Source organism: Rhinatrema bivittatum, chromosome 7, assembly GCF_901001135.1.
Source record: "Rhinatrema bivittatum chromosome 7, aRhiBiv1.1, whole genome shotgun sequence".
Classification (NCBI taxonomy): Eukaryota; Metazoa; Chordata; class Amphibia; order Gymnophiona; family Rhinatrematidae; genus Rhinatrema; species Rhinatrema bivittatum.
In genome coordinates this window covers 224476755-224503215 of record NC_042621.1, presented here as the reverse complement: position 1 = coordinate 224503215, position 26461 = coordinate 224476755, and the positions used below count along the sequence as shown (strand labels likewise).

At 42.6% G+C, this 26461-nt stretch overlaps 1 protein-coding gene and 1 long non-coding RNA gene across 2 annotated transcripts in view; one reads left to right on the top strand and one right to left on the bottom strand.

Moving 5' to 3' along the window:
* The window catches only part of MYOF (myoferlin), a 386224-nt gene that overhangs the window by 46135 nt on the left and 313628 nt on the right, over positions 1-26461 (bottom strand). The window contains 4 exon segments of the mRNA XM_029609901.1: positions 16483-16631; positions 17056-17226; positions 17315-17406; positions 26119-26274. Of these exon segments, the coding sequence (XP_029465761.1) occupies positions 16483-16631; positions 17056-17226; positions 17315-17406; positions 26119-26274 (568 nt within the window).
* On the top strand, positions 1017-7313 carry LOC115095772. The gene is made up of 3 exons (XR_003857865.1): positions 1017-1327; positions 3557-3619; positions 5033-7313. It is a non-coding gene; the product is annotated as an uncharacterized LOC115095772 (long non-coding RNA).

Genomic DNA, 26461 nt, shown 5'->3' with positions numbered 1-26461 from the left:
TATATGTTTATTGTTGAGACACTGATGTTCAAAGTTCCAAAAGAGGAGGGCCCTGTATGTTTACATGAAAAGTGGAGTTATTTACTTATGTACAATTTGTGTTCCTTTCAGTGTAATCTACTAAAGCTCTCCTCAGCCAGATCAATTTGTTTTCAGAAGACAGGATACCAAGCTTTTTCTGTTTTGGCCCCTGTGTTATGGAATAATCATCCTGCAGGAGTTAGACGGCTGAAGGATTACTTGGTTTTTCATAAACAGGTCAAGGCCTGGTTATTCCAACAATGTTCTTCTTAATGGAACTTATTAAGTGGTAGTTTGATTTGCTGTGGTATGGTGAGCTACTATGTCATGTATTGATCAATGTATGGGTACTTTTGGTGGGCTAGGGTGAGTGGGTTTTACTGATGATTTTATGAAGTTTGCATTTATGTGTCTTGTAATTCACTACAGGCTTTCAAGTACTAGCATTCACTAAATGGAAATTAAAGTAATCATGAATGGCCACCCTCCATCGAGGAATATAGTGCAGGAGTTCTCCAAGTCTGCACCTACCTAGCAGTCAAGGTCTCAGTGAGGGTTCCCCCACACTGTTGGGGCCTAGTCTCTGATACTCAGCACACTGGTGGAGCTTCTTTCCCGATACATTGGAAATTTACTGCTTCCTGGATCCTTCTCTAAAAAATTTTTCTCAAAAATTGCATATGCCAAAATTATCTGGGAAGCAGGAATGGTGGTTGGAATGGTGGTTGAATTATCTTCCTAGGACACAGAGTATCATCTGTGGCTGTACCTTTGCACCCGGAAGATTATTGCGATCTGTCAAACTGTCTTGAGGATGAGCAGCCCACTCTGTGAGGATACTTTCTGTAATACGATGGGTTAAAAAGTGCTCTCAGAACAAACATTATGCTGTCCTGTCACTTTTTAAGCTTGGGAAACTTATTTTTTAAATAAAAAGCTGTGTCAGCAGGGCTAAAGCAAGCTGTTGTGCAAAAGAGTAGCTGGTTTATGTCTGACCTAGCAGGAAGAGGGATGTATGGCCAGCAGTCCTCTCCTGAAATGGGAAGTTCTCAGGCTCGCTTGTCTGCATATACACTTGTTTACAGAGCTCTATAAAAGTTCGGGGTTCTCCAGTGCGAGCCCGGAGCCTCACCTGTGCACTGACGAGTGGCGCAGGATCTTTCCCTTTGAAGCTGTGTGTTCCTGTTTTTTGGTCGCACCGGGGTTCCCCGACCTGATGAGTGGCAGGATGCGGATTAGCTGTGTGCTCCTGTTTTTCGATCACGTTGGGGTTCCCCGACCTAATGAGTGGCAGGATGCTGATTTGGTATGTATTATAGTCACGGGAAATGAAGTATGGGTACTGTAAATAAAGTTGTATTTTATTACTGTATATTTTGTATATTATATTATAGTGAATACGAGTGTGTGTGTTTGTGTGTTGGGCGCCGTGTGTGTGGTCTGTATATCTCTCACTCGGGCATCCTGTAACATTTGGCATCACGAACAGGATTCTTTTGTGTAAGAAAAGGGCAGAGCAGAATGCCGTTGTTCAAAAGAAAAACTGGTAAGAAAGGAAGTAAAGAATCTGAAGGGGAGGAAGTGAAAGCCCAAATAGAAATTCCCGGCTAGGAAGATGTACCCTACTCCTTGATGGCCAATGACTGGGGATGTAATACTGGTTTGTGTGAAAATTGGGATAGAAAAGTGGGCATCGAACCCCATGAGATGGTGGATGTTTTACGAGTCCCTGTAGTTGCAGGGAAAGAAATGGCATGCATTGCCCGGCAGGGATGGATACTTCTTACCGGGTATAGGAAAGCTCACTTAAGGGTTAATGAGTTACAGTAGCAACTAGCAGCAGCCCAAGAAGAATTAGAGAAGTTAAGGCAGGATAGAGTGGTGTTGCAATGTCAGTTGCAGCTTTGTAAAGATAAAGGGAACAAATATCAAGTGGTGTCAGAGAAGGCAGCCGTTCGGGCGAAAAAAAAATACAACGTGGTGCAGTGAGCCAGGCTACACAGAAAGTGAAAGGAAATTAGTGTAGTGTAACATATAAATAAGCAATATAAAATGTATTTATCTTGTAAATAAAAATTAAAAAAAAAGTGAAGCTAGTGGGGTAAAAGACTTCCTGGATATCCCGGGATGGGAGAATAAACCATATAAAATGCTATATGAAAACTGGGAATCAAAGCTGAAAGTTTTATATGAGCCTTTAATTTGTGTCTGTGTATCCCTTCATCTTTTAGTGTGAAGGGCTGATTTGTTTATGTTGGGACCGTCCAGCAGAAATCTGCAGAAAGTAGAATAGTGCATAAGAAAACCTATTGAGTACAGAATATTCTGTGTGTATTTAACTTTAGCATTATGTGGCAACAGAAGGTGTAATTTGTTAAGAATCACAAGGACTCTAAACTAGAATTAAAAGCAGAAACAAAGAGAAAGCACTTTTTGGAGATTGCAGCAGCAGTATATGGGAAGAACCCATGGGATTCTAATGTTGCAGCAGACTTAAATTCTTTTGATGAATTAGAAATTAAGATTTCTAAGTATATCCATGCCACAATGCTCAAAAATAAGAGTAAGCAGAGCACAGCCTTAATATGGCTACTGTTAAATATTAGGAGTGTTTGGTCACAACACCTTAAGATGTCGACAGATGTTGAGACAAGAAAACAGTAACTGGCTAAAACTGGAGAATTTCTTTTCTGCCCAGTTAGCAGAAGATAGACAACGCTATGAGCAGTGTGAGACTGATTTAACTGAGAAGCTAAAAATTGCTAGTACTCGGAATGAAGCTTTAAAGTCTGAAATTACCTGTCTAAATAGTTACCTGATAAAGAAGAAGAGTTAGAAATCCTTTAGGAATACCGTAAATCCAAATCCTCCTCTGATTATGAGAATGAAAAAGAAGGTAATATAAAGACCACTGCGAACAGGGGAGCAAATGATCCAGAAGAGAGGAGGGAGTGAGAATGTCGCCACTGCATGCATCTGTGACAGGACGTTAAAGGGAAGGCCTGTATTTAGTTAGAAGTTTTGTAGCATTTGTTCTCGATGCAGGAGAAAAGGACATACAGCAAAAAATTGTCACAAATCATGGATTTTACTTTCAGTATTTACCTTCCCCTCCCAGCAGGCCCACAGATTAAGTTGGGAGTGCCTGACCCCATTCCTTCTACTCTCTATGTGGCACACCCAATACTTACTTAAACAGTGGGGTATCTGGCCTCATCTGATAAAATATTACAAACTTTAAATTAGGTTAATTGTGCAGCTATAGGTTTAGCAAAAAGATTTTGTAGAAGCAGGGAGAGATCTGTCTCGTAAATTTTTTTTTTCTCCTCTCTTCCTTCTATCTCGCATGACCAAGTTTGAAGGAATGTACACAAATTCTGGTTTCTGTGATTAAGCAATCAGAATCTTTTAGTTAGAAATTAATCAAAGTAGTGGTTTTCTACTTTAATGGTGTAGCTCAGTTACTTATAGCTAGCCATTTAATATTTTGTAATGTGATTTAAAAGATTAAAATTAACCTCTCTTTGTATGTGAGATTTTTCTTTTACAGATTTACAAGAATAAAAGCTGCTGTACAGGACAAAGTGTAAAATCTGAGGTTTGTTTTTTTTCTCTCTCCTAGATTTTGTTTTGCTTTTTGAACAGATCTGTTTTAAAAATTCTGATTTTTGCTTAATTTTGGATCCAAAGATTTTTTTTATTTCTTTTTACTTTTAAAAGGCCTACTTTTTGAGCTCTAATGTTCAATAATTGTTTTCTGTTTGTGGTTCTTTGTCATTATGTGTTCTGTTTGTGTGTCATTATGTGTTGTACATTTTACATTGTGTATAGATGAAGACAGAGTTTACTGGCTATAGAAAAGTGCAGTGAATAAACAATAGCTTCTGACATCATTTATTTATTTATTTATTATTTTTATTATACCGAATTTCATGACTGGAATCACATCAACCCGGTTTACAATTAACAATGTGTGTAAGGCAGAGAGTAACATAATAAACAATATTCCCCATTCAAACTTCAAATACAGAAAACAATATTATGGATGTGAGAAAGTTACAATAAAACAGGGAAAATTAACTAGGATCTGGAAAGGGGAGAAACTGAACAAAGAAATATTTACATTTCAGCCAATTGCATCAATTAATATATATATATTATAATATTGTGTATATAGAATATAGCAAAAATGAATATATATGATGCGGTTGTGAAGGAAGTACATATGGTGCTGTGTATGAGTGTGAAGTTGGTGGGTTTTTATTTCAATCCAAATTTTTGAATAAGAGAATGTGCTGATGTGTGGAGGTTTTAATCAAGGGCTGGGAACGCTTTTTTAAAAAGCCAAGTTTTTAGTCTTTTCCTAAATGTTAGAGTGCATGGTTCTTGTCTCAAGTCAGGTGGGATAGAGTTCCAAAGAGTTGGACCTGCTGAGGAGAAAGCTCTGAGACTGTAGGATTTATGTTGGTAGGTTTTGGCATGTGGGACCTGAAGTGAATCTTTGTAGTTTAAGTGAAGCAGTCACTGCTAAAGTTTAAGTGAAGCAGTCACTGCTAAAGTTTAATGGACAAAATGTTTTAAATAATCTTCTAAAGTATAATATGCTAAGGGATGATAATTGAATTTTTTCTTTTTTCTTCCCTCTTCCTCCTTTTTTTTCCCCTGTTAAATTTTATTTACTTGCAAGTAAGGGGGTACTGTGGGGTGGTTTTTTTGTTTTCTTTTTCTTCCCCTTTTCCTCCTTCCACCTTTTGGGGTTTATGTACAGTTTGAGTGAATTGATGACTAAACATCTGGGTTGCTTTTCTCTGAATATTGTGTCTTACTTTATAGGAAAGTGGAGAAACAAAGAAGGGATTAGACATTATGTAGCTGTTTCTTTGAACTATGACAAAACAATACTGGATATCCATATGAATAGTGTATATAGGGATTATTACATACAAGAAGTTATCTATGTTTATTGTAGAGTTTATTTACTTAATTTCGGTTTTTATTCATCTCATATCAGGTATTAATCCATAAACACAAACATCTGAATTAGTGATGAGAGTGCAGAGTCTGTACTTCAAGACAGCTTCCAAAGTGCTGTGCCATGAGAATTGTACTCATCATTTGTCATCGACCTCATCACTTGAAATCATCCTACCCTTTGCCACAGAAGACATCTTTCATTTTATGGACTGAAATGCTCAGAATTTCCTTATTCCATGGGGGTGGCATTATTTAGACACTGTTTTTAAGCAACATGCATATCTCTTTGAAATGTAATAACTGATTATCATGATGAAATGTGATTATGATACACTTAGCTAATATCTAGTCACACTGTTGTGCTTGCAGATGCTATTTTGATTCTCATATTAATGATACAGTCTGAACTGATGCAGATTTATTGCTCCATAGTTGCTCTTCTCTGTTAGTGGTTCAGATAGTACTTTTTCCTTTTGTAGAAAGAACTAGAATAGATTTTCGAAACAGGAATTTTTTGTTGTTGGCTTTTGTTTTTTTCTTCTTTTGCACCACCAGGGGGTGGGGGGAGTATGTACTACACCTGAGTTTAACTGTTCCAGATACCTAAAAGATAAGGAGATTAGCAGGCTGCATGCTGCCAGTGGGAGAGGTCGTTGAGCAAAGACCTGAGATAATACTTCATCGAGGGGTGGAGAGGCACCCAAATAACTGCGCATGTGGACGCAGGCTCTACTGAGCACAGTAGGCCTGATACTGGATAATCAATGAACGTTGGCCTATATATATATCCTGATGAGCTGGGTGTCCCCCAGAAGTCAGAGAGGCCAACCACATACAACAAGCAGCATGGAGATCGCAACGGATGGCAGAAGATACTGAGACCAATCACTGTGGACACTCCTGGCAGGCCAGAGGCATGCCTTGCTAATGTTTTAAATTGGGCAGATCTCTGTGTCAGTTAAACTCCAGGGCCATGCAGCTTAGATGGGGCCTAGGTATTCTTGATAAAGGTATTCTGACCAATTGCACACAGGGAGCAATGAGTTGATGGATTTAGTTTTTCTTGCAAATATGGTAGTAGCCCTGGTCTTTCATTTTTGCTAGCCCTAAGGGGACCAGTATTTATTAAGAACATAAGAACATGCATGTATATATCCAACAAGTAATACACAATCTGTGATTAATGCTGACATCAAAATAAATATAGATTAGGAAACTTTTCATCCAGCAGGTGTCAGTGTGAAAACTCTGAATCCAGTGGTGGAATATGTTAGAGAGGTCGAATGGATTCAGAGTTTTCACCCAAACACATACTAGTTTGAAGGCCGCACAGCTGTTTCTGAAAACTGATAAGAACTCAGAGGGAGGGAAGCTGTTATTTTCACAAGCATTTGTAGTGTAAAGAGGAGAGAGAGAACAATAGTCTAATAGACTGCGATTTTCTTCTTTAGTTAAGGTACTTTATACATTGTAACATTATGTTAGCTTGATTAATCAGTCCATGATGGCAACAAAGCTCAAGCCATTATTACTCAGGATAAGTTATCAAATTAGCAGCTAAAACTGAATCAGATACTGCCCATAGTTGATGGGATATTTTTTACTGGCACTTCACCAAAAGCTACTAATTTTTTGAATTAGGTAATTCACTCCATTTTAATAGTTTTAGTACTAATAATACTACTTTTTGTATGTATATGTTATCTATAAGATTAAGAACATGTATTCTGCTTTAGTAACACGAGCGTGGATTAGAAAGGTGCATTGAAGAGACCATATGTAATTTGTCCTGAGAGCAATGGGTGGAATGTAATACGATGGGTTAAAAAGTGCTCTCAGAACAAACATTATGCTGTCCTGTCACTTTTTAAGCTTGGAAAACATATTTTTTAAGCAAAAAGCTGCGTCAGCAGGGCTAAAGCAAGCTGTTGTGCAAAAGAGTAGCTGGTTTGTGTCTGACTTAGCAAGAAGAGGGATGCATGGCCAGCAGTCCTCTCCTGAAACGGGAAGTTCTCAGGCTCACTTATCTGCACATACACTTGTTTACAGAGCCCTATAAAGTTCGGGGTTCTCCAGTGCGAGCCCAGAACGTCACCTGTGCACTGACGAGTGGCACAGGATCTTTCCCGTTGAAGCTGTGTGCTCCTGTTTTTCGGTCGCACTGGGGTTCCCCGACCTGATGAGTGGCAGGATGCTGATTAGCTGTGTGCTCCTGTTTTTCGGTCACATTGGGGTTCCCCAACCTGATGCTGTTTTTCGGTCGCACTGAGGTTCCCTGACCTGATGAGTGGCAGGATGCTGATTTGGTATGTATTATAGTCATGGGAAATGAAGTATGTGTGCTGTAAATAAAGCTGTATTTTATTACTATATACTTTGTATATTATATTAAAGTGTATCTGTGTGTTTGTGTATGTTGGGCGCCGTGTGTGTGATCTGTATATCTCTCACTCGGGCATCTTGTAACACTTTCCGATATTAATATCTCCCTGCTTCTGGTATCGCATATTGATGGGAAATGATGTTGATGTTTCTTCACCTTTGCTCGATGCATCGATACCGAATCTGCTGATGCTGGTACCGAAGAAGCAGAATCTTTGGCTTTCATCAGGTGGGGAGAGATAGTGGATGTTCTGCCTCCCTAGCCCTTACTATTATTCAATTCTGATGAAGATCGGTGTTTCCTTGATGCACTACCAAGGGTAGATTTTAAAAAATTGCGCGATCGCAGTACTTTTGTTTGCGCACCAGGCGCAAACAAAAGTACGCTTGATTTTATAAGATACGCATGTAGCCGCGCGTATCTTATAAAATCCAGGGTCGGCGCATGCAAGGGGGTGCACATTTGTACAACCTGCGCGCGCCGAGCCCAGTGCATGCTGCCTGTTCCCTCCGAGGCCGCTCCGATTTCGGAGCGGCTTCAGAGGGAACTTTCCTTCACCCTCCCCCCCACCTTCCCCTACCTAACCCACCACCCCGGCCCTATCTAAACCCCCCCTTACCTTTATTCCACGATTTACGCCTGCGAAAAGCAGACGATAATCTGCGCGCGTCGGCCGGCTGCCCCGCTCCATGTTCCGGTCCCGGGGGCTGGTCCGGAGGCCGCGGCCACGCCCCCGGAATGCCCCCGGGCCAAAACCACGCCCGTGTCGCCGCCCCCGAAACGCCGAGTCATTCGGCCACGCCCCCTCCCGCCCCCTTTAAAAAACCCCGGGACTTACGCGCATCCCGGGGCTCTGTGTGCGCCGGCGGCCTATGCAAAATAGGCACGCCAGCGCGCGAGGGCCCTGCGCGCATAAATCCGGCCGGATTTACGCGCGCAGGGCATTTAAAATCTGCCCCCCAGTGTTTTGTGTAGCTTCTGGGCCTTTCAATGCCGACATTTTTGGGACATAAATTGAAAAGCAGCTGCAGAAAAATCAGGAGAGCAAATTTTTGACAAAATAAAAGGTTCCCCAATGCTCTAGGCTGTGCAGAGTGTGGACGTATAAAAAGAAAACTATGAAAAAAACCTAACTAAGGGACTCCTATATTAAAAATACTGACCTGAACCAGGAGCAGCCATATAGTATCTATTTTAAAAATGTTACCTCATGTGAGGGGAAAAACCAAAGAGCTTAAGAAAATGATTGCTGGGCTTCACAGACTGGGAGGGGGCCCAGATGGACATCATGGCACATGCTCAGCAAGGCATATTAGAGTGCTTTTATAGCTGTTTAGTCTCAGCTCCAACCTGCACTCCCTCCAATGACATTGCCCATGCTTGAGGGTAACATTTCTGCCTGCCCTTGGAGAATATCGATTTTTTTTTTTTTTTAATTTGCTGGCCTGCCCATATAGCTACTCACCAAGGTTTCCTTTCTAGCATCAAACTGGGTAAATCCACCTCTTATATTAGCAGCTATTCACACATTGCATTTATGTGGTTAAGGTAACAGGTACTGTATACATTCCAGCATTCAATACTTTAATCATGGCCTCAGCTTAAAAAGAAAAAAAAACATTGACTGCATTCTAGCAATAAAGTTAAAAAAATTATTACTTATTTTATTTGTACAGTACTTGGAGAAGAGATGGCTGAGGGGGGATATGATAGAGGTCTTTAAGATTATGAGAGGTCTTGAACGAGTAGATGTGAATCGGTTATTTACACTTTCGAATAATAGAAGGACTAGGGGGCATGCCATGAAGTTAGCAAGTAGCACATTTAAGACTAATCGGAGAAAATTCTTTTTCACTCAATGCACAATAAAGTTCTGGAATTTTTTGCCAGAGGATGTGGTTAGTGCAGTTAGTGTAGCTGGGTTCAAAAAAGGTTTGGATAAGTTCTTGGAGGAGAAGTCCATTAACAGCTATTAATCAGGTTTACTTAGGGAATAGCCACTGCTATTAATTGCATCAGTAGCATGGGATCTTCTTAGTGTTTGAGTAATTGCCAGGTTCTTGTGGCCTGGTTTGGCCTCTGTTGGAAACAGGATGCTGGGCTTGATGGACCATTGGTCTGCCCTAGCATGGCAATTTCTTATGTTCTTATTATGCAGGGCTAGGAACAAATTCTAAACTTAAACCTAAAAAGCATAACCTCGATAACACAGTATTTCAATAGCAGCATGCCTGTGTCAAGGGAACCAGAAACAGTGCAGACAGAATAGGTGTGTAGTTTAACCAGATAAATACAACCTACGAACAGGTAGTAACATATAATGATGCATTCCAAACATTTCAGCTACGTGATTGAGGCAAATAATGGTTTATGATTCTTTAATGTTGAGCCACTGTACTTGCTGTCATGTTTTCTGGTGAATATTATGGATTCATCATATAATCATATATACATATAATCTTGTTGACAAACATAACCATGTTATTTATTTATTAACTCGCATGTTATTTATTAACTGTTATTTATTAACTTTTTAGCAATATATACTAATTTGTTTTTTGTTTAATATGTTCAATGTAAACCGCTAAATGAAGCGATAGTTACTGTTCCTTGTAAACCGGGGTGATATGTATATTATACAGGAACTTCCAGTATATAAATCCTTTAAATAAATAAATAAATAAATAAATAAATAAATAAATGTGCATTCGTTTTCAACGAATGTGCAATCCACAACTAATAGGTCCCTTTTCATTTGATGCGTGGGTCCACAAAACGCATGGCAATCTCCCACGAATGAAACATATCATATTAGTTTCATTCTTTTGGTTCACCGTGCTTTAGCGGCCGTTTGAAATAGTAGAAGGCCATGTGGGAGTATCCACTATAGCAACAACCAGCCCTTTCCTGTGAGTCATAAGTGACCTCACAGCCCTGTCATAGAGTGGGTCGGACAGGTTGGCAAGGAGACCAGAATGCCAACGCATCAGAGTGAAGCATTTTTTTTCTAATTCAGCCAATCGCTGCTCTCAGTGCTCTGTGATGCTGTTCCTGCTGCATTTCTACCTTAAATAAGCAAAGCACGAGGTGCCCACACAGTTTCTTCTCGGCTTTTGTCTCAGGAGTTTCAGCTTGCTATACTCAGAGGTAGTCTCTGAGTGTCTCAAATCTATATTCAATTGCTATTGCCTAATGCTTGCTACTTTGATAGAATATTCCATTGAAAAGATATTTGTTTGTTTTTGCTGCTGTGCCAGCCAGGCTTTTTTTTTTTTACTGCACTTTTTTTTTTCTTATTGATCACAGACTGGCTCTCTGTCTCTCTCACTGAGACAAGCTGTCAGCAGTGGCATTTTGCTGCTGATCTTACCCCCCTGGGGTAGGTTGCAGGCAGGGCTTGGGTGGTATGGGTGGGAGATAGTGTGAGAGTTGCAGTTGCTGTCTGGGAGTTGGTATTTTCAAACAACAAGCACTGCACTGCAATGTATGTGTGTGTGTGTGTACTAGTTTTCCACACTCGCATATATTGGTACAGCAGTGTTCTTTTAATCCAAGTCCCCAGTAGGCATCTGCAGTTTAAATGTTTGTGTGCGCACATACAGCAGTCTCAGGTGTAGTGTATGTGTATATGTGTGTATATGTTTGTGTGTATATGTGTGTGTGTGTATGTGTGTATGTATATGTGTATGTGTGTGTGTGTGTGTATGTGTGTATGTATATGTGTATGTGTGTATGTATATGTGTGTGTGTGTGTAGTTTTCCACACTCACTTATATTGGTAGAGAGGTGTTCATTCACCAACAAAAAAATAATTCTTTTAATTGAAATCCCTAGTAGGCAGTGACATTAAATCCATGATGTCGGGGAAAGGTAGACGAGTGATTGGGACTGGCAGAGGAGGCACTTCAAAAGGCAGTGCCAGTCCCCCATTAAAGTTAAAAATGGAGCTGTTCTAATCTAAAATCTCTGGAGGGGCAGGCAGTTCCATGCGGAAAAAACTGAAATTTAAAGATGATGCAACGCCACCATCTGTTTTTGACCCTGTTGTTTTGGAGGTGAGGGAGGCTGAGTCATGCAAGACAAAAGGGCAAGACCCAAAAGCAGCAGTGTGACAGCAGACTCTAGTTAGCACTGACAATGTAGCACAGACACTGCTTCTGATTCCGATGAAGAATCATCTTATATGGTATTCTCATCATCAGAAATGGAAGAATTAATAGCTGAAGAAGGTTTAGGAGGAATAGTTAGTTCTGTCTTAGCCTCCACTTCAGTGCTGGAGAGGAGAGACAAAACTGATGATGATGAGGAGGAAGAGCAGTCAGCGCAGGCACAGAGTGTGACTGATGCCCCTGGCATTGCTTCTCAGGGTGCACCCACTACTTCAACTCCAGTGCCAGCATCCACCCCGAAGGCTATAGAGAAGGGATCATGAAAGAAATATGTGATCTGGAGCCACTTTAAAGTGACGGAGGACCCGCGTTTTGCTCAGTGTAATTACTATGCCAGGGCTATTAGCAGAGGCAAGCAAATGGGGCATTAACTAATTTTGGCATGATTCATCATATGCAGAACCAACACCCAACAGTACTGACATCTGGGGATGGGGGCAGTACCAGTCAGGGAACCCCTTTTTCCAGGCAGCATAAAGTGGTTGAAAAGGAGCAGAGTCATCCCATCCCCTCAGCCCCTTCTAGCAGTCAGGTGGCAGGCCAGCAGCCCCTTGCCATGTATCAGAAGCAACAACCCACCATGGAGGAAATAGGGTGGTGTTTGGTAACGCTATCCCGGGGAAGGAGGCAGGCAGCCTCAAAAGTTGTAACCAGGAGCATTGGGGATATGATTGCCCTTGATGACCAGCCCTTGCAGGTAATAGAGAATGTGGGTTTCAAGCATTTGCTGAAGGTCTTAGTTCCAAATTACAAAGTCCCCTCCAGAACCACATTTAGCAGAAAGGTCATCCCAAGCCTGTACAATCAGTGTCGAAATCCCATCCAAGCGCTTCTAGCTAAGGCAGAGGGGAGTGTGTATTTCACCTGCGATATCTGGCCCACCATGAATGCTACACACTCTTACCTCTCCCTGACAGCACACTGGTGGGACCTGGCTGAGGCAGGGGTAGGCAGCAGCTCTATTAGTGAGTAAGTATCAGGATGGAGGTGGGCTTTATTGCACACCCACCTGATGGACGAGGCCCATACCTCAGCCAATATTCTAGCATGCATCAGACAGATGCTAGCGGGCTGGCAGCTACACCAGCGAGGCAGGAATCTTCAGGCAGGGTTCTTTGTCACAGACAATGGTGCAAATATGGTAAAGGCAATAACAGACGGGCGCTTTCAGAACATCCGATGTTTTGCACACACTCTGCACCTGGTAGTGAAGTCAGCTCTGGGGTTGGAGTCCAATCACCAAGAGAATGAATACCTGCATATGTTAATACACAAGTGCAGTAACATAGCAGCACACTTCCACAGAAGTGTGAAGGCGTGGCAGGTTCTCTGTGAAAAGCAGACTGATTTCAGGATGCCTCACAAGCATTCAAGATATTGGCACCCGGTGGAATTCCACCTATATGATGCTGCAGAGGTTAGTGGAGCAGCAGACACCCCTTCATGAACTTTCTATGGAAATGGACATAGGTGTGGAGAATCCCCTAGGGCATCATGATTGGTTAGTCATGAGTCAGCCGGTAAAAATCCTGCAGCCCTTCAAGGATGCCACAGAGGAGATGAGTTCCAGAAGTGCCACCTTGGCGGACATCATCCCTACAGTTAATTTTCTGGAGGAAAATTTGGAGGGCTTTAAACAGGAAGAGGGAATGATAGCAGAGGTGCTGCATTGTCTGGACTTTTTGCAGAAGCAGGTGCAAGAGAGATTAGGACCTTTAACAAAAGACTGCAGATACATGCTTGCCACAGTCTGTGATTCCTGTGTTAAAGGGAAACTCACCCTACAGTCCGATTGTCTCACATTTGTGAAGGACCTGCTGTTAGTAAACGTCCGTGAACAGGAGCGCCATAGGCAAGACAGATTAGGCATGAAGCAGAGGAGGAAACAGCGGGCACTTCAGAGAGTATTGCAAGCCCAAGCAGGAGCAGCACTCTGTCAGTGACAGCTAGTACTTCCTCTTCCACTTCAGTACGCCAAAGCCATGTTGCCCCTAAAATATCATCTATTCTGGAACGGGCTACAGCGAAAGCAGCTGGCAAGTAGTCTCAGCCCACCCAAGCAAAGGAGACACCAGCACAAATGTCAGTGACACAGTATCTACAAGGGCCTGACCCCAAACACTGTGCTTGTCTGTCCACTGTCCAGCCCTTAAGTCACTACAAGGGCCTGACCTCAAACGCTGTGCCTGTCCATCCAGCCCTTACATTACTACAAGAGCCTAACCCCAAACACTGTGCCTGTCTGTCCACTGTCCAGCCCTTACGTCACTACATGGGCCTGACCCCAAACGCTGTGCCTGCTCTGCCTGTCAAGAGTTTAGTTCTAGTATTTCTAATTTCAGTTTCATGTATTTGTGCATCACTTCTTTCCAGAATATTCTTTTTCCTGTTTTGCAACATTTGGAATGGAAGAACATAAAAAGCTGACTTAAGATGTTTGGAGCTTGCATATTTCATATGCTCAATAGTTTTCATGACCATCATAATATGGGCCATTTTCCCTAAATCCTTCTTGGTGCCAACATTAATGTTTCTACTACTATAGAAAACTGGTGGTAGTTGTACTCTTGTTCATCCTCTGTGTTCTCATAGTTTACAGAGGCACTGTAGGGTACAAAATCACCATAGGTTGATATTGTAGATTTGGACTTCAGTAGCAGTTTTCTTATTTTTGAGAGCTCTTCAATTTCTTTTGTCATCAGCTGAAGTGCATAAGTACAGTTAATAGCTTCTGGGTATTCACTAGATGTCAATGGAACCACCACACTTTTGGGGGCAAACCCATTCCAGGGAGCCCTTTCCTGCGCAAAGGAAAGGGAACTCTCCTCGGGTGTAGCCTCTCTCTTAGCACCCGCTGACCCATGTTGAACCACTGTTCACATGGAAACCTCCTCTACGTCGCCACACTTTGAAGGCTCAGGCCCCACTCTGGGGTGAAGCCATTTCAGGGAGCCCTTTCCTGCACAAAGGAAAAGGAACTCTCCACGTGTGTTGCCTATCTCTTAACACCCGCTGACCCATGGTTGAACTGCTGTTCACATGGAAACCTCCTTGGCCTTGGCCTTCAAAATTCTCATTTGTATATCTGCTACCTCCATCAAATTTTAAAAGACCAGTGAGAGCTCATTAGATGCCAACGGAACCACCACACTCTAGCGGCGAACCCATTCTAGGGAGTCCTTTCCTGCACAAAGGAAAGGGAACTCTCCCTGGGGCTCTTGTTTGAATATTTGCTACTACCACCAAGATCTGCACCTGCAGCAGCTCCACCCCAGCCAGGCATAGTTCATCATGTTTCAGGTCATAGCATGTGTGTTAGAGTCCTTGGTCCATGTTTCAAGACGGGTTGGGTGGACAGTACGCCCCGGTTGACAATCACGCCGCATGCTGAGGCTCGTCTTGTCTTGCCTCGTCTTTCCCCTATCAAAACCACAGTGACCTGACTACCTCAGCTCTACCAGCCTGTCTTGCCCCTATTAAAACCACAGGGACCAGACTACCTCCGCTCTGCCAGCCTGTCTTGCCCCTTTCAACTTTCTGCCACTCTGCCTTACTGCCATATACCAGATGACTCACAACTCCTTTTTGTGTTCTTGCCACTATCATGGTTCCTCAGTGTGTTGGTGCTAGTCTTTCTGCTTGCTATGTTCCCCCTTCATTGTGCTGTAGGATGTTGATGCCACTTGTCTTACCACTTTGCCTGTCGTGCTGCCTTTGAGGGTTCATGCAACTGTTATCGGTGCTCTCTTTTGAAGCTGTGGTGTGTTTTTGCTGCTTTGCACCTCTGTTAAAGCACTCTTGCCACTCCTGGTACCCCCTTTGCCCCTTTAAAGTGCCTTAGACTATTCATGCCACTTTGGTGCCACTTTGCCACAGTCTAAGTACCTTGGAGCTCTTTTCTCATTCTGATGATTGCTCCCCAGAAGTTTCATCAGAACTGATAAGAAAACCCCAATTCTGCAGCCAAAAATAGGCTGCAAATACTTCCCCCATTGACTTTAATGGCAAGCGAAAAACGAATTAAACTAATGGAAGAATTGTTTTTTCCCCCTATGAAACTAATGAAACAAATTTGGGTCCCAGCGAAATGAAAAACGAAACGAAATGAATTTTTTTCTTTTGCACATCCCTAGTGAATACCACTCTTGACAGCATACAATATTTGTTAATCCCTCTTATTGAATATTATCAGTTAACAGAGTGATGGATTTCGACTTATGTCACCCCTAGCCATTTGTTAATGTGGATGTTGTGCCATCTCACTCCCCCCTCCCCCACTGCACCCTTCAGCATCCTGGACCTTCAATTCTCCTTCCCTACTGCAGATCTCAGATTTCCCGGCAAACCCCTGTAGACCTTGGATTCACAAACAGTCCCCCTCCCCCCATCAGACACTTAAATTTAAGAGTCTATTTAATTCCCACTACATTCTTCCAATGGTCCTTCAAATCCATTCCTTCCCACTGCTGCTACTCTCCCCTACAAACCAGCAGTGCTGTTATCAGCAGCCAGTGAGTGCAGTGGGACAGAGTCAGCCTGCAGCTGCATGCTTGCAGGTCCTGTCTCTCCCACAGGGAAGCACAGAGGCGGTAAGGACACTGCGGTGCCTGGTGAGTACACGGCCATTGGACAACTCAATCTTTGCACTTTACTGCCTGATAACAGCACCACCAGACCTAGAGGAACTCTGAGGTCTGTCATGGTGTGGGGGAGAGGAGGAAGTTAGGAAGAAGAAGGGGCCAGGACTGGAAGTCTGCAGTGCAGGGTGGGGAAAAATTTGAGGCCTGTTGGCCTGGAGGGTGCAGGAATATTTCTGTCCCAGATACACTCCTAGTAAACCTATGTGGAAATCCAGGCCTGTCATTATGGTAATATCCATAACCAAGTCTCACTGGAGTGACAGTTTGAGCATAAAATTCTCTGTAAAGATCTCACCAAATTCTTCCAGATTATACTCTTGTCTTAAGAAACTGAGCTTGTTTCCATTCTCCGAGATAACAGGGGGAGGACAGCCTTTCAACCTTGCAATATTTTGTAAGATTTGGGTAGGTCTCAGTTGATCACGCCACTGATTTATTCCAGAGCTGTTAGAAAATGCAACATAGTTTGGATTTTAGACACTGCATGAAAATGGCTTACCCCAATTACATGGAACTTATTTTCAACTTTCATATAAGCCTTTTAAACAAACCATCTGGTGAACCATTTTAAATTAATCAGCCACCAAAATATGTCCACAGAAGCTACATAACTCACATGCAATAGTTTTCTCCAACTGCTTGCTATAATGCATGTTTTAATTATAAGCACCATCTTTCATCTAGAATGACTGATGGCAAACCTTCTTCTGGGCTCCTCCTACATGACTGCTCTTGTTCTTGATGCTATGTACACAGCTAATGGCCACAGAAAAGGTGTCAAGCTACTCTCTGCTAAGCGAATGGATTAAGTAACAAAAACGAATCATGTCGAATAAGACTGTTAATTGGAAACTTGGTGAAAACTTACATGCAGTACTGCTGTGGAATACCACAGTGGGATCCAAACCGAGAAAGGAAGCGGTTCTCCAGATCAATAATGGTTTCTCCCACTTTTTCATCCCGTGTAAGTGCATCATAGTCATAAACTGCAATTTTCAAATCTTTTTCTTGAGGCAGGAAGCAACTTAGTTCATACATTCTAAATAAGGAAACAACATATTAACATCTAGCTCCTCAGGGACAAATCATTTTGTACAGCAGAAAACCTGTCAGGAAGTTCAAATCACCTGCCAAAAGATGGGTTGAGAGTATTGGGAATATAATGATCTCTGTCTTCAATCACCTTTTTGGCCAATGTTATTTTAATGTAAGGGTCACACTGAAAACAAAATGGAAAAAATAATTAACTTATTATAAATGAAAAGCCAGATGTATTAACCATTTTAAAAACAGACAGAATGACAGAAACACTTTGGTCCTAAGAATGTCACCACATTCTGTTGAAGAATATTTTTCAAAACAAAGAAATAGTCACTGAAGAAATAAATATTCAGGAATAGGGTTCCACCAAATTTTCAAGAGAAGGGCCATAGAGGACATTTCAGATCTCAGAGAGAGCAGGGGGTAGAGGATGGGGTCCAACTCAGAGTTTGCTGAGCAGGGTGGAGGAAAAGAGCTGCCGTACATCAAAAGGCACCCTCTGCTGGAAAGGATACGCCAGAACTCTGGCACCTCCCAAACAGACAGCATAATTTTGTTGAAGAAGAAAGAAAACCAAAGACTTCAGAGACCTGGGTGCCAGGCCTGGGCTTTACCCTTGGCTGAGGCCCCGGCATCAGGAACTGGCCTCCAGGCCAGGCCCCAGTGACAGGTCTGGGTCCAGGCTGAGGCTCTGGCATCAGGAATGGGTTCTGGACTGGGCGGTGGCATCAGGCCTGGGCCCTTGCCTAGGCTCAGGCATCAGGTCTAGGCCTCAAAGCCTGGGCCTTGCTTAAGGCCTAGGCCGAGATTGCGACGACATACCGCGGGCCTAGGCCTTGGTGTTGGATTCCCTCCCAGACTGGTTAAGCAGGGCCCTGGGGATCCTGGCTCTGGCATTTTTTTAGGTGGGAGGGATGAGTGCGGGGCATGGGAGCCCCCGTTTCCTTTTTTTGTTTTGGGGGTGTTATGTTTATTTCTTTTTTTTTTTTTAACTAAATAAACAAAGTAAACATTAGATGAAATGAAATTTGTTGAAAACCAACCTCCCAAAAACAAAATTAAATTTTTTCTTCCTACCCCTAATGGAGATAGAACGGACTTAGTTTGGGACTCAAGAGATTGGGTGAAAGAGCACTAGCGCCTTCTTTTGCCTGTTTTTACCGCCGGGCCTAATTTGCATAGTGAATTGCGTGCACAGGAGAGTGGCCTGTGCGTTGGCCCGCTCTCCTGCGGACTTTACTGTATCGGCCCGTATGTTACTCAGTACAGGAGGAAATGCATTTTTTATTTTTCCGTCAGTGTTTCACTGCTCAGAGTCTGGTTTCTCAGGGTTTCTTTTTTTAGTTTTTGTCTGCATACTGTAATCTCTTTTTCTTAAGTGATGATCTGCTTGTGTCCTGCATATATGAGTGAGGTGAGGGATTCTGCTAACATGTAGATCCTGTGTAGGGGATCTGTAGCACTTCTGCTTGTTCTGTTTTCCCAATAGGAGGTCCATTGCAGTTCTAGGACCTGGCGCAGTATTTCAGTGCTACATTTCTATAGGTAGGATTGGTGCTATTATGATATGGAAAGGTACTAAGTATCTTTTTTTTGCAGGGTTGTGTGTTACTTCCTAAAGTGTCTGGCACAGGAAGGAGTTTGTGCTGACAAAAGTATTTGAACAGAATTTTTTTGTATGTTGTGTTGTAAAGTGAAAATCTTGTTCTGCTCTGCATTCACTGTTGGGGGAGTTTCTGTGGATGCAGGGTGTGTTACACAACTGGAGCTGCATGATTTATATTGATATTCTGTCCTTTCCTGTATAGGCACAAGACTTCCCTCCCATATCACTATATCTTGTTTGCTGGCACCAAGTTTTTTTTTTATCAGTTGGAATGGGAATGTCCCAGATGATCACACCTTCTTCATTCTCTGGTATTCTCTCTGGGGTGTGACCCAGTATTTTTCTGGATCAGTGCCACCTTCTTGTGCCTCTCTCTACAGGCCTTCTGTTATCAGCACATTACTGCAGTGGGGGGAGAGCATGATGTGTAGAAATATAACTATGGCTTGCACACCTAGCTTACCTCCTTCCTCCCAAATTATGACTGAATAGAGACACCACTGATGTGGAGGATAACGTCTGGCCCTTTTGGTGAAGTGAAATGCTAAGGGAGGATGGAAGCAGAAGGAAAGGTTCCTATAGATGTAGGGATGTCATAGATAGTGTCAGTAACAAGAACATAAGATTTTCCATTATGGATCATTCCAAATGTCCTGTCCAGGTTCCTTTTTCCAGTAAAGGGAAGGCCCTGGACTGGTCTAACTGAACTCAAGGAAAGGAAATTATCAGGTAAGAACTAATTTCACTTTCCTCATCATCTAGTCAGATCAGTACAGACACATGGGATGTACCCAAGCACAATGTGGGTCCCTGCCAAACAATCTCTTAGCACTTCAGCAGCAAAGGAAGTTTCCTGCTGAGTTACCAGATCCAATGATGTTTCAAAAAGGTAAGCAGAGAAGACCAAGTTGCTGCTTTGCAAATATCCAGTGGAGAAACTGACTAGAACTCCACTCAGGAAGCCACCTGTGCTCTAGTAGAATGCACCTTAATCTGACCAAGTACGTACTCACCGCTACTCACATACGCCACTTGGATTACTTCCTTAATCCAGCACACTATGGAAGCCTTAGATGCAGCCTTCCCTTTTCGAGGGTCTCCGAATAAACTAAATAGATGATCAGATGTTCTAATGGCATCAGTAACCTTCAGATACCTTAGCAGTACCTGTTTGTCATCCCAAAAAAGCAGAACTTTCTTCTTCATCTGAATGTTTATTAAACAGCAGCAAACTACTGATTGACATAAGAGGCTGAAACCACCTTGGGAACGAAGGAAAGCACTGAACAAATCTCAGCCATATCCTTCAAGAAAAGCAGAAATACACTGCAAGATAAAGCCTGCAACTCAAATTTTTCTGGCTGAGCAGATAGTCACCAGAAACACTGCCTTCAAGATAAACAATTTAAAAGATATGCGTCTAATAGGCTCAAAGTGCACATCTGATAAGGTGGTCAACAACCAAACTGAAAGCCTAGGAGGGAACTGGAAACCTGGAAGCTAGATATGCTTCACTCCTCAGAAGAAATGCATTACATTCAGATGAGAAGTTAAAGGCTTACCCATTATGCGACCCCTGTTAGCAAGCAATAGAAGCAACTTGAAGCTTCAAAGAATTAAGTGCCAAACCCTTTGAAAGGCCATCATGTAAAAACTCAAGAATCATGGGCAATTAAGCCAACTTAGATGCAACCACCTATTAATACACCACTGTTCAAAAACTCTCTGTATCCAGACATATGCTAGAGAAGTGGAAGACTTCCCGGCCTTTAAAAGACTGTTCACTGCCTTTTGCGAGTATCTCTTTTTCACTAGACTTGCCCTCTCAAGGGTCAATCTGTAAGCAGAACCAACCCGGATCCTTGTGAAGAACTGGACCCTGAAACAACATCACTTTGGGCAATGAAGTTTTAAAGGATCTCCGTGCAGTAAGCGCATCAGATCTGAAAGCCAGGGACGCCTAGGCCAATCCGGAGCCACCAGAATCACTAGCCCTAGATAACCTGAACTCCTCTGATTTACGCTTCCTATCAACAGCTATGGGGGAAAGATGTACAGGACTCCCTGCATCAGCAAATGCTGAACCAGAGCATCGAGCCCAGATGCACAACACTCTCCTTCTCCAACTGAAGAATTTGCTAACCTTTATATTTCTTAAAGTTGCCATCAGGTCCACCTGCGATAGACCCAATCTGACCACTATTTGATCAAACCCGTCTGCAACAAGGAGCACTCTCCTGGATCCATCACATGATGGCCGAGAAAGTCTGCTTATACATTTCTCTACTCTCTGCTATGTGCAAAGTAGATTCCTCTCTGCGCAGTGCAGGAAAATATTCCCCTCCTTTGCAACTTGCAGACTCTTGGTGCCCCCTTGATGATTCATGTATGCCACTGCTGAGGTGTTGTTGGACATAATTCTGACCACTTGATCTCTTAACAGGGAAGCAAAATACATGAGTGCAAAATAAATGGCCCTGATCTCCAAATGATTGATAGGCCACCTGGATTCCAACAGAGTCCAATGACCTTGAGCAACTTGATCTTGACAAAGCTCCCTAACCTGATAGACTTCCATTCTAGACAGGCGGTTTGAGATTTACACCCATTAGCAGATTCTTATGCTACAGCCACCACTGCAAACTGTTCTTGACTACATCCAGCACCAGTATCTGAATGGAGTAATTCTGAGACTGAGGATTCCATCTGGACAGTAAGGCTCTCTGCAGGAGCCTCATATGTGTGTTCTCACCCAAGGTACCAAATCTAAGGCCACCTCCATCAACCCAAGAAGCTGTAGAAAATGCCAAACCATTGGTTGACAGCGACTGAACCTGTTGGCACAGCTCCAAAATTCTTTGTTTTTTCAAACAGAGCTCCCAAATATTCCAGTCAGACAGTTCCAAACTGCTCTTTGAAAAGCTGATTATCCAACCCAACTCTTGCACCATTTTAATCACCCTTTTTGTGACTATTATGCTGTCCTGCTCTGACTTTGTTATCATCAGCCAATCGTCCAGATAGGGGTGGACAAAAATTCCTTCCTTTCACCACCATAACCTTTGAAAACGTCTGGTGCAATGTAGCCAAACCAAAAGGGAGGGCATGAAACATAGGAGATACCTAGAGGAAGAACTGGAAGACTGTAAGAAAATGGGTGAGGTGGAACAACAGTAGGCCAAATTAAAAGGAGCTATTACAAAGGAAACAAATCTAATATGTTAGTAAAGTAAAGAAGAGTAAGAGGAAAAGGAAACCAATCTGGTTCTCTAAGGAGGTGGCTGAAAAACTTAAGGCAAAAGAACAGCATTCAAGAAGTATAAAGGATACCAAAAAAGGAACACAACCAAGAAATTCTGTTAAAACTGAGAGAGAAGAAATCAGGAAAGCAAAAAGTCAAGCAGAAGAAAGATTTGCCAAAGAGGTAAAGAGGAGGCAAAACATTTTTCAGATATATCAGAGAAAGAAGGGAGGCCTGAAGTGGTATGGTGAAATTGAAAGGTGACAAGGAGCACTGTATGGACAGAGATGAAGAAATGGTGGAAATATTAAACAAATACTTCGGCTGTTTGACTAACTTACTTTCAGGTAGCAGCAGTCCGCTGCCACTAAATATTACCTGTTTGGTTTCTTTATTGTCGGAGTTTCCTGATTCGGGCGGAGGAAACGCTGCCTGCCTGACTGACTTGTTGCTCCACTTCCGGACTCGGACGTTGGTGGGCGGAGCCTCAAAGACGCCTATAACAGAGGCGTCTTAACGGCACATCCGCCAAAGACGCGCGCCTCTTAGGTGCGCGGCTTTGCCAGGCTTCGCCGGGATTCGACGAGATTCGGGGATCATATCATCAATTAAATCGGCAGCCAACGGAGCCTGGCTTAATGGACTGTGACCAAAAGAATATAACAACTAAAGGTACTTGGTTTACTCAATTATTTCACATGTTGATTTTTTTTTGTCTTGGTGATGCCACACACCAAGAGAAAAGGGAAAACAGTGACTTCTACTCCTGTCTCTAATGCGAATCAACCACGTATCTCCGATCTTTTTGGGAGAGCCTTTGAATTAACGCCAGGAGCAGATGCCATTGGAATTTTAGACCAGGAGCAGGGACTGAATTCCCAGGCATACGAGACATCTTTAAGCCCTGGTGCCCCAGTCACTCCAGAACCAAAGGAATGAGCGGGTCCAGTTAAACAATCTCTTAAACAACCTCAAAACCCGTGGGGTCATCTCCCTCCAAGGGGGGATTATCAAGAGAAAAATCCAGGTCGGCATCTGGATCGGGCAGCGGAGCGGGAGGAGGAGGAGGGTCAGGTAGGTCCGACCCACCAGGTACAGTCCTGACCCTAGTAGTACCCTGCAAGTCTGGGACGCCAGAACACTGGCTAATCACCAAACGTGTGATTTTTTGCCAATGGGGGGCCCAGAGTGGGATCCTCCTGCACCTCCAAGCTTGCTAAAAAAGATTTATACAAAAGGAGCACAAATTCTGGAGAAAAAGGAGTATGTGCTCTGCCGGACCCCTGGGGGGGGGGGGAGGGGTCCCCTGAGGAGGGTCAGAATCAGCATCAGAAGATCCCATAGGGCTTAGGTCAGGCGGTAAACGACAAAAATCCGGCTCCCCTCCCTCCTGAGGATCAGAGTCAGCAGCGAGGTCCGGGCACAAAATGGCCGCCACTCCCACGTTTTTTGTGAGGAGGACGGCCCGGTCGCACGCTTGCCAGCCCGACCTCATATCGACAACGTCAACAGAGCCATGGAGGGTCCCTCCCCTCTGGGCCAGCAGAGTGAACAGAGCCCGTTGCGGGAGAGCTGCGAGGCAGGCTCCCCGCAGGCAAGACAAAATGCTGACCTCAGCATTGGGAAGTCAGCTGTGTGTGATCAGCTGAGCCTGATTGCTGCGAAGCAGGGAAGCCGACTGAACGGCCTCGAGTCACTGCTTTCCCTGTCAGACGGCTCGAAGCCGTGAAGAACTGCCTTATTTCAACTTTTACACTGAAAGTAAAAAATTCTTTTTACTTTCAGTGTAAAAGTTTTTTTTTTTTTTGAGAAACAGCTAAACAGGCTGAAGTGTTTGTGCCATAGCAGAGGAATTAAAACATCTCTGCAAGGACCCGAGGAATAATCACATCTCAGGGTCACCAGTGTAAAAGAGGGGGAGTGACTGGACCACCAGTATCACCCCTAGGCTACTGGGAAAGAGACCTAAGCTGAATTACTCACGGGGAAAAAAAAACCATAGGTCTCTACAAGAGCCTGGAGACAGGAACAGTGAATTTTCTTTTCTCTGCTTTAGAAATACTTGCTTGACCCAGCAAAGAGAAAACAGAAGACTTCGCAAGAGGAAATAAAGAAATATCACTAAGAAGAGGGAACCGCAGGTTTATCCATCTGCATCTGCTGGACCCAGAGAAATACTGAGGTCTGCAGGGAGAGCGCTGTCCTTATATGTTATGCCCTTTCAGTTTTTCTCTTGCTCCATCTGCTGGACAGGAGGCTCAACCCACTGTCTGGACTGATCCGGGTACGTACAGAGAAAGGCCAGTTAGCCTCACCTCGGTGGTGGGGAAATTAATGTAGACACTGCTGAAGAAAATGATAGTGAACTATCTGCAGACAGGAGGATTGCTGAACCTGAGGCAGCATGGATTCACCAGGGGAAGATCCTGTCAGACAAATCTGATTTTTTTGATTGGGTGACTAAAGAATTGGATTGTGTTTGTTCTTTCTGCATTATTCCTAATGCAGGTTGGGGGGGGGGGGCAGTGATGGGGGGGGGGGCTGAATTATTTGTGATAAAGGAAACAGAATGGCAGTTGCTTATGTTTCCACAGAAGCTAAAGATCCTCACTCACAAATTTACTCAATACAAAAAAAGGAGGATATATAATGTTCTCTTCTATAATTATTAAGATAACAAATTCAAAAGCCTTATCAACTATTTATATAGGAACAAATACCATCAGTAGTAGTGCAAATGGACTATAATCCATCGCCTCTCGCCACGCAATGGGCCCCAGGCGAATTCAGCATTTCTTCAAGCACTTAGTGTACAATCATTTGGTATTGTTCCTTTATTTATTCCACAACATTTAATATCTATCTACTAAAAATATTTTTTATTTTTTAGTATTCAAATTTTAATTTTATCCCAAAAACCCAAAAAAACTTATTTGTTTGTGTGTTTCTAAAATCTAGAATAATTATTTTCCTAGCACAAATTAGATGTCCACCGTCATTCAGTTTGTTCAATCATTGACATCCTGGAAAAAAATCCTAGGATCGAGTATACTTAGCCCCACTGTAGATGTATTATTTCTCAAGTTGTCCCGACATGGGCCATGTTTCGACTGTCTCCAGTCTTCCTCAGGGGATACTTAGCATGTTGTAATCACGATTCCAAAAACCAGTTTTTTATATAATTTTGCCTTACCAGCGCTAGTCAGTTAATTTGACCTAGGACATACAAAAAATGTTGTAAAAAAGTGCTATTTAAAAAACATTTTTTGTATGTCCTAGGTCAAATTAACTGACTAGCGCTGGTAAGGCAAAATTATATAAAAAACTGGTTTTTGGAATCGTGATTACAACATGCTAAGTATCCCCTGAGGAAGACTGGAGACAGTCGAAACATGGCCCATGTCGGGACAACTTGAGAAATAATACATCTACAGTGGGGCTAAGTATACTCGATCCTAGGATTTTTTTCCAGGATGTCAATGATTGAACAAACTGAATGACGGTGGACATCTAATTTGTGCTAGGAAAATAATTATTCTAGATTTTAGAAACACACAAACAAATAAGTTTTTTTGGGTTTTTGGGATAAAATTAAAATTTGAATACTAAAAAATAAAAAATATTTTTAGTAGATAGATATTAAATGTTGTGGAATAAATAAAGGAACAATACCAAATGATTGTACACTAAGTGCTTGAAGAAATGCTGAATTCGCCTGGGGCCCATTGCGTGGCGAGAGGCGATGGATTATAGTCCATTTGCACTACTACTGATGGTATTTGTTCCTATATAAATAGTTGATAAGGCTTTTGAATTTGTTATCTTAATAATTATAGAAGAGAACATTATATATCCTCCTTTTTTTGAGTTGCTTATGTTTGACATGTTCATTTGCCTTATGTATTTTCATGACATTCAATAAAAAATGTACAATTAAAAAAAAAGTTAGGGGATATTACATTAAAGTCATTGCCCTACAGTGAGGCAGATTACAGTGAAAAATAGGTCTCTGTATATAAAATGATTTACGAATGAAATCTTACCAGCCCGTTGTTATCCTTTGGTTGTAAATCTATACCTCTGATGATATATATACGCACTATACACTCTTGAGGACCACTATCCGGCAACTCGCGGAACTGCCGAGGAGGAGATGCCACATTAGGATCATCTGACAGTGGATAGATTCGGAAGGAGCCCTAAAATGAGTATACAAATAACAGAGTTTTACTCAACGTAATGCTGTAAACCCAATAGAATGTAAGTTCGGAATAGCAGGTCATGACTAGCTGCACTAGTATACAACAACAGTCCTTTGTATCTTTTTAGAGGTCATGACAACTGTTAAAAAAAAAAAAAAAATTAGCTGACAATTTACAATTAGGG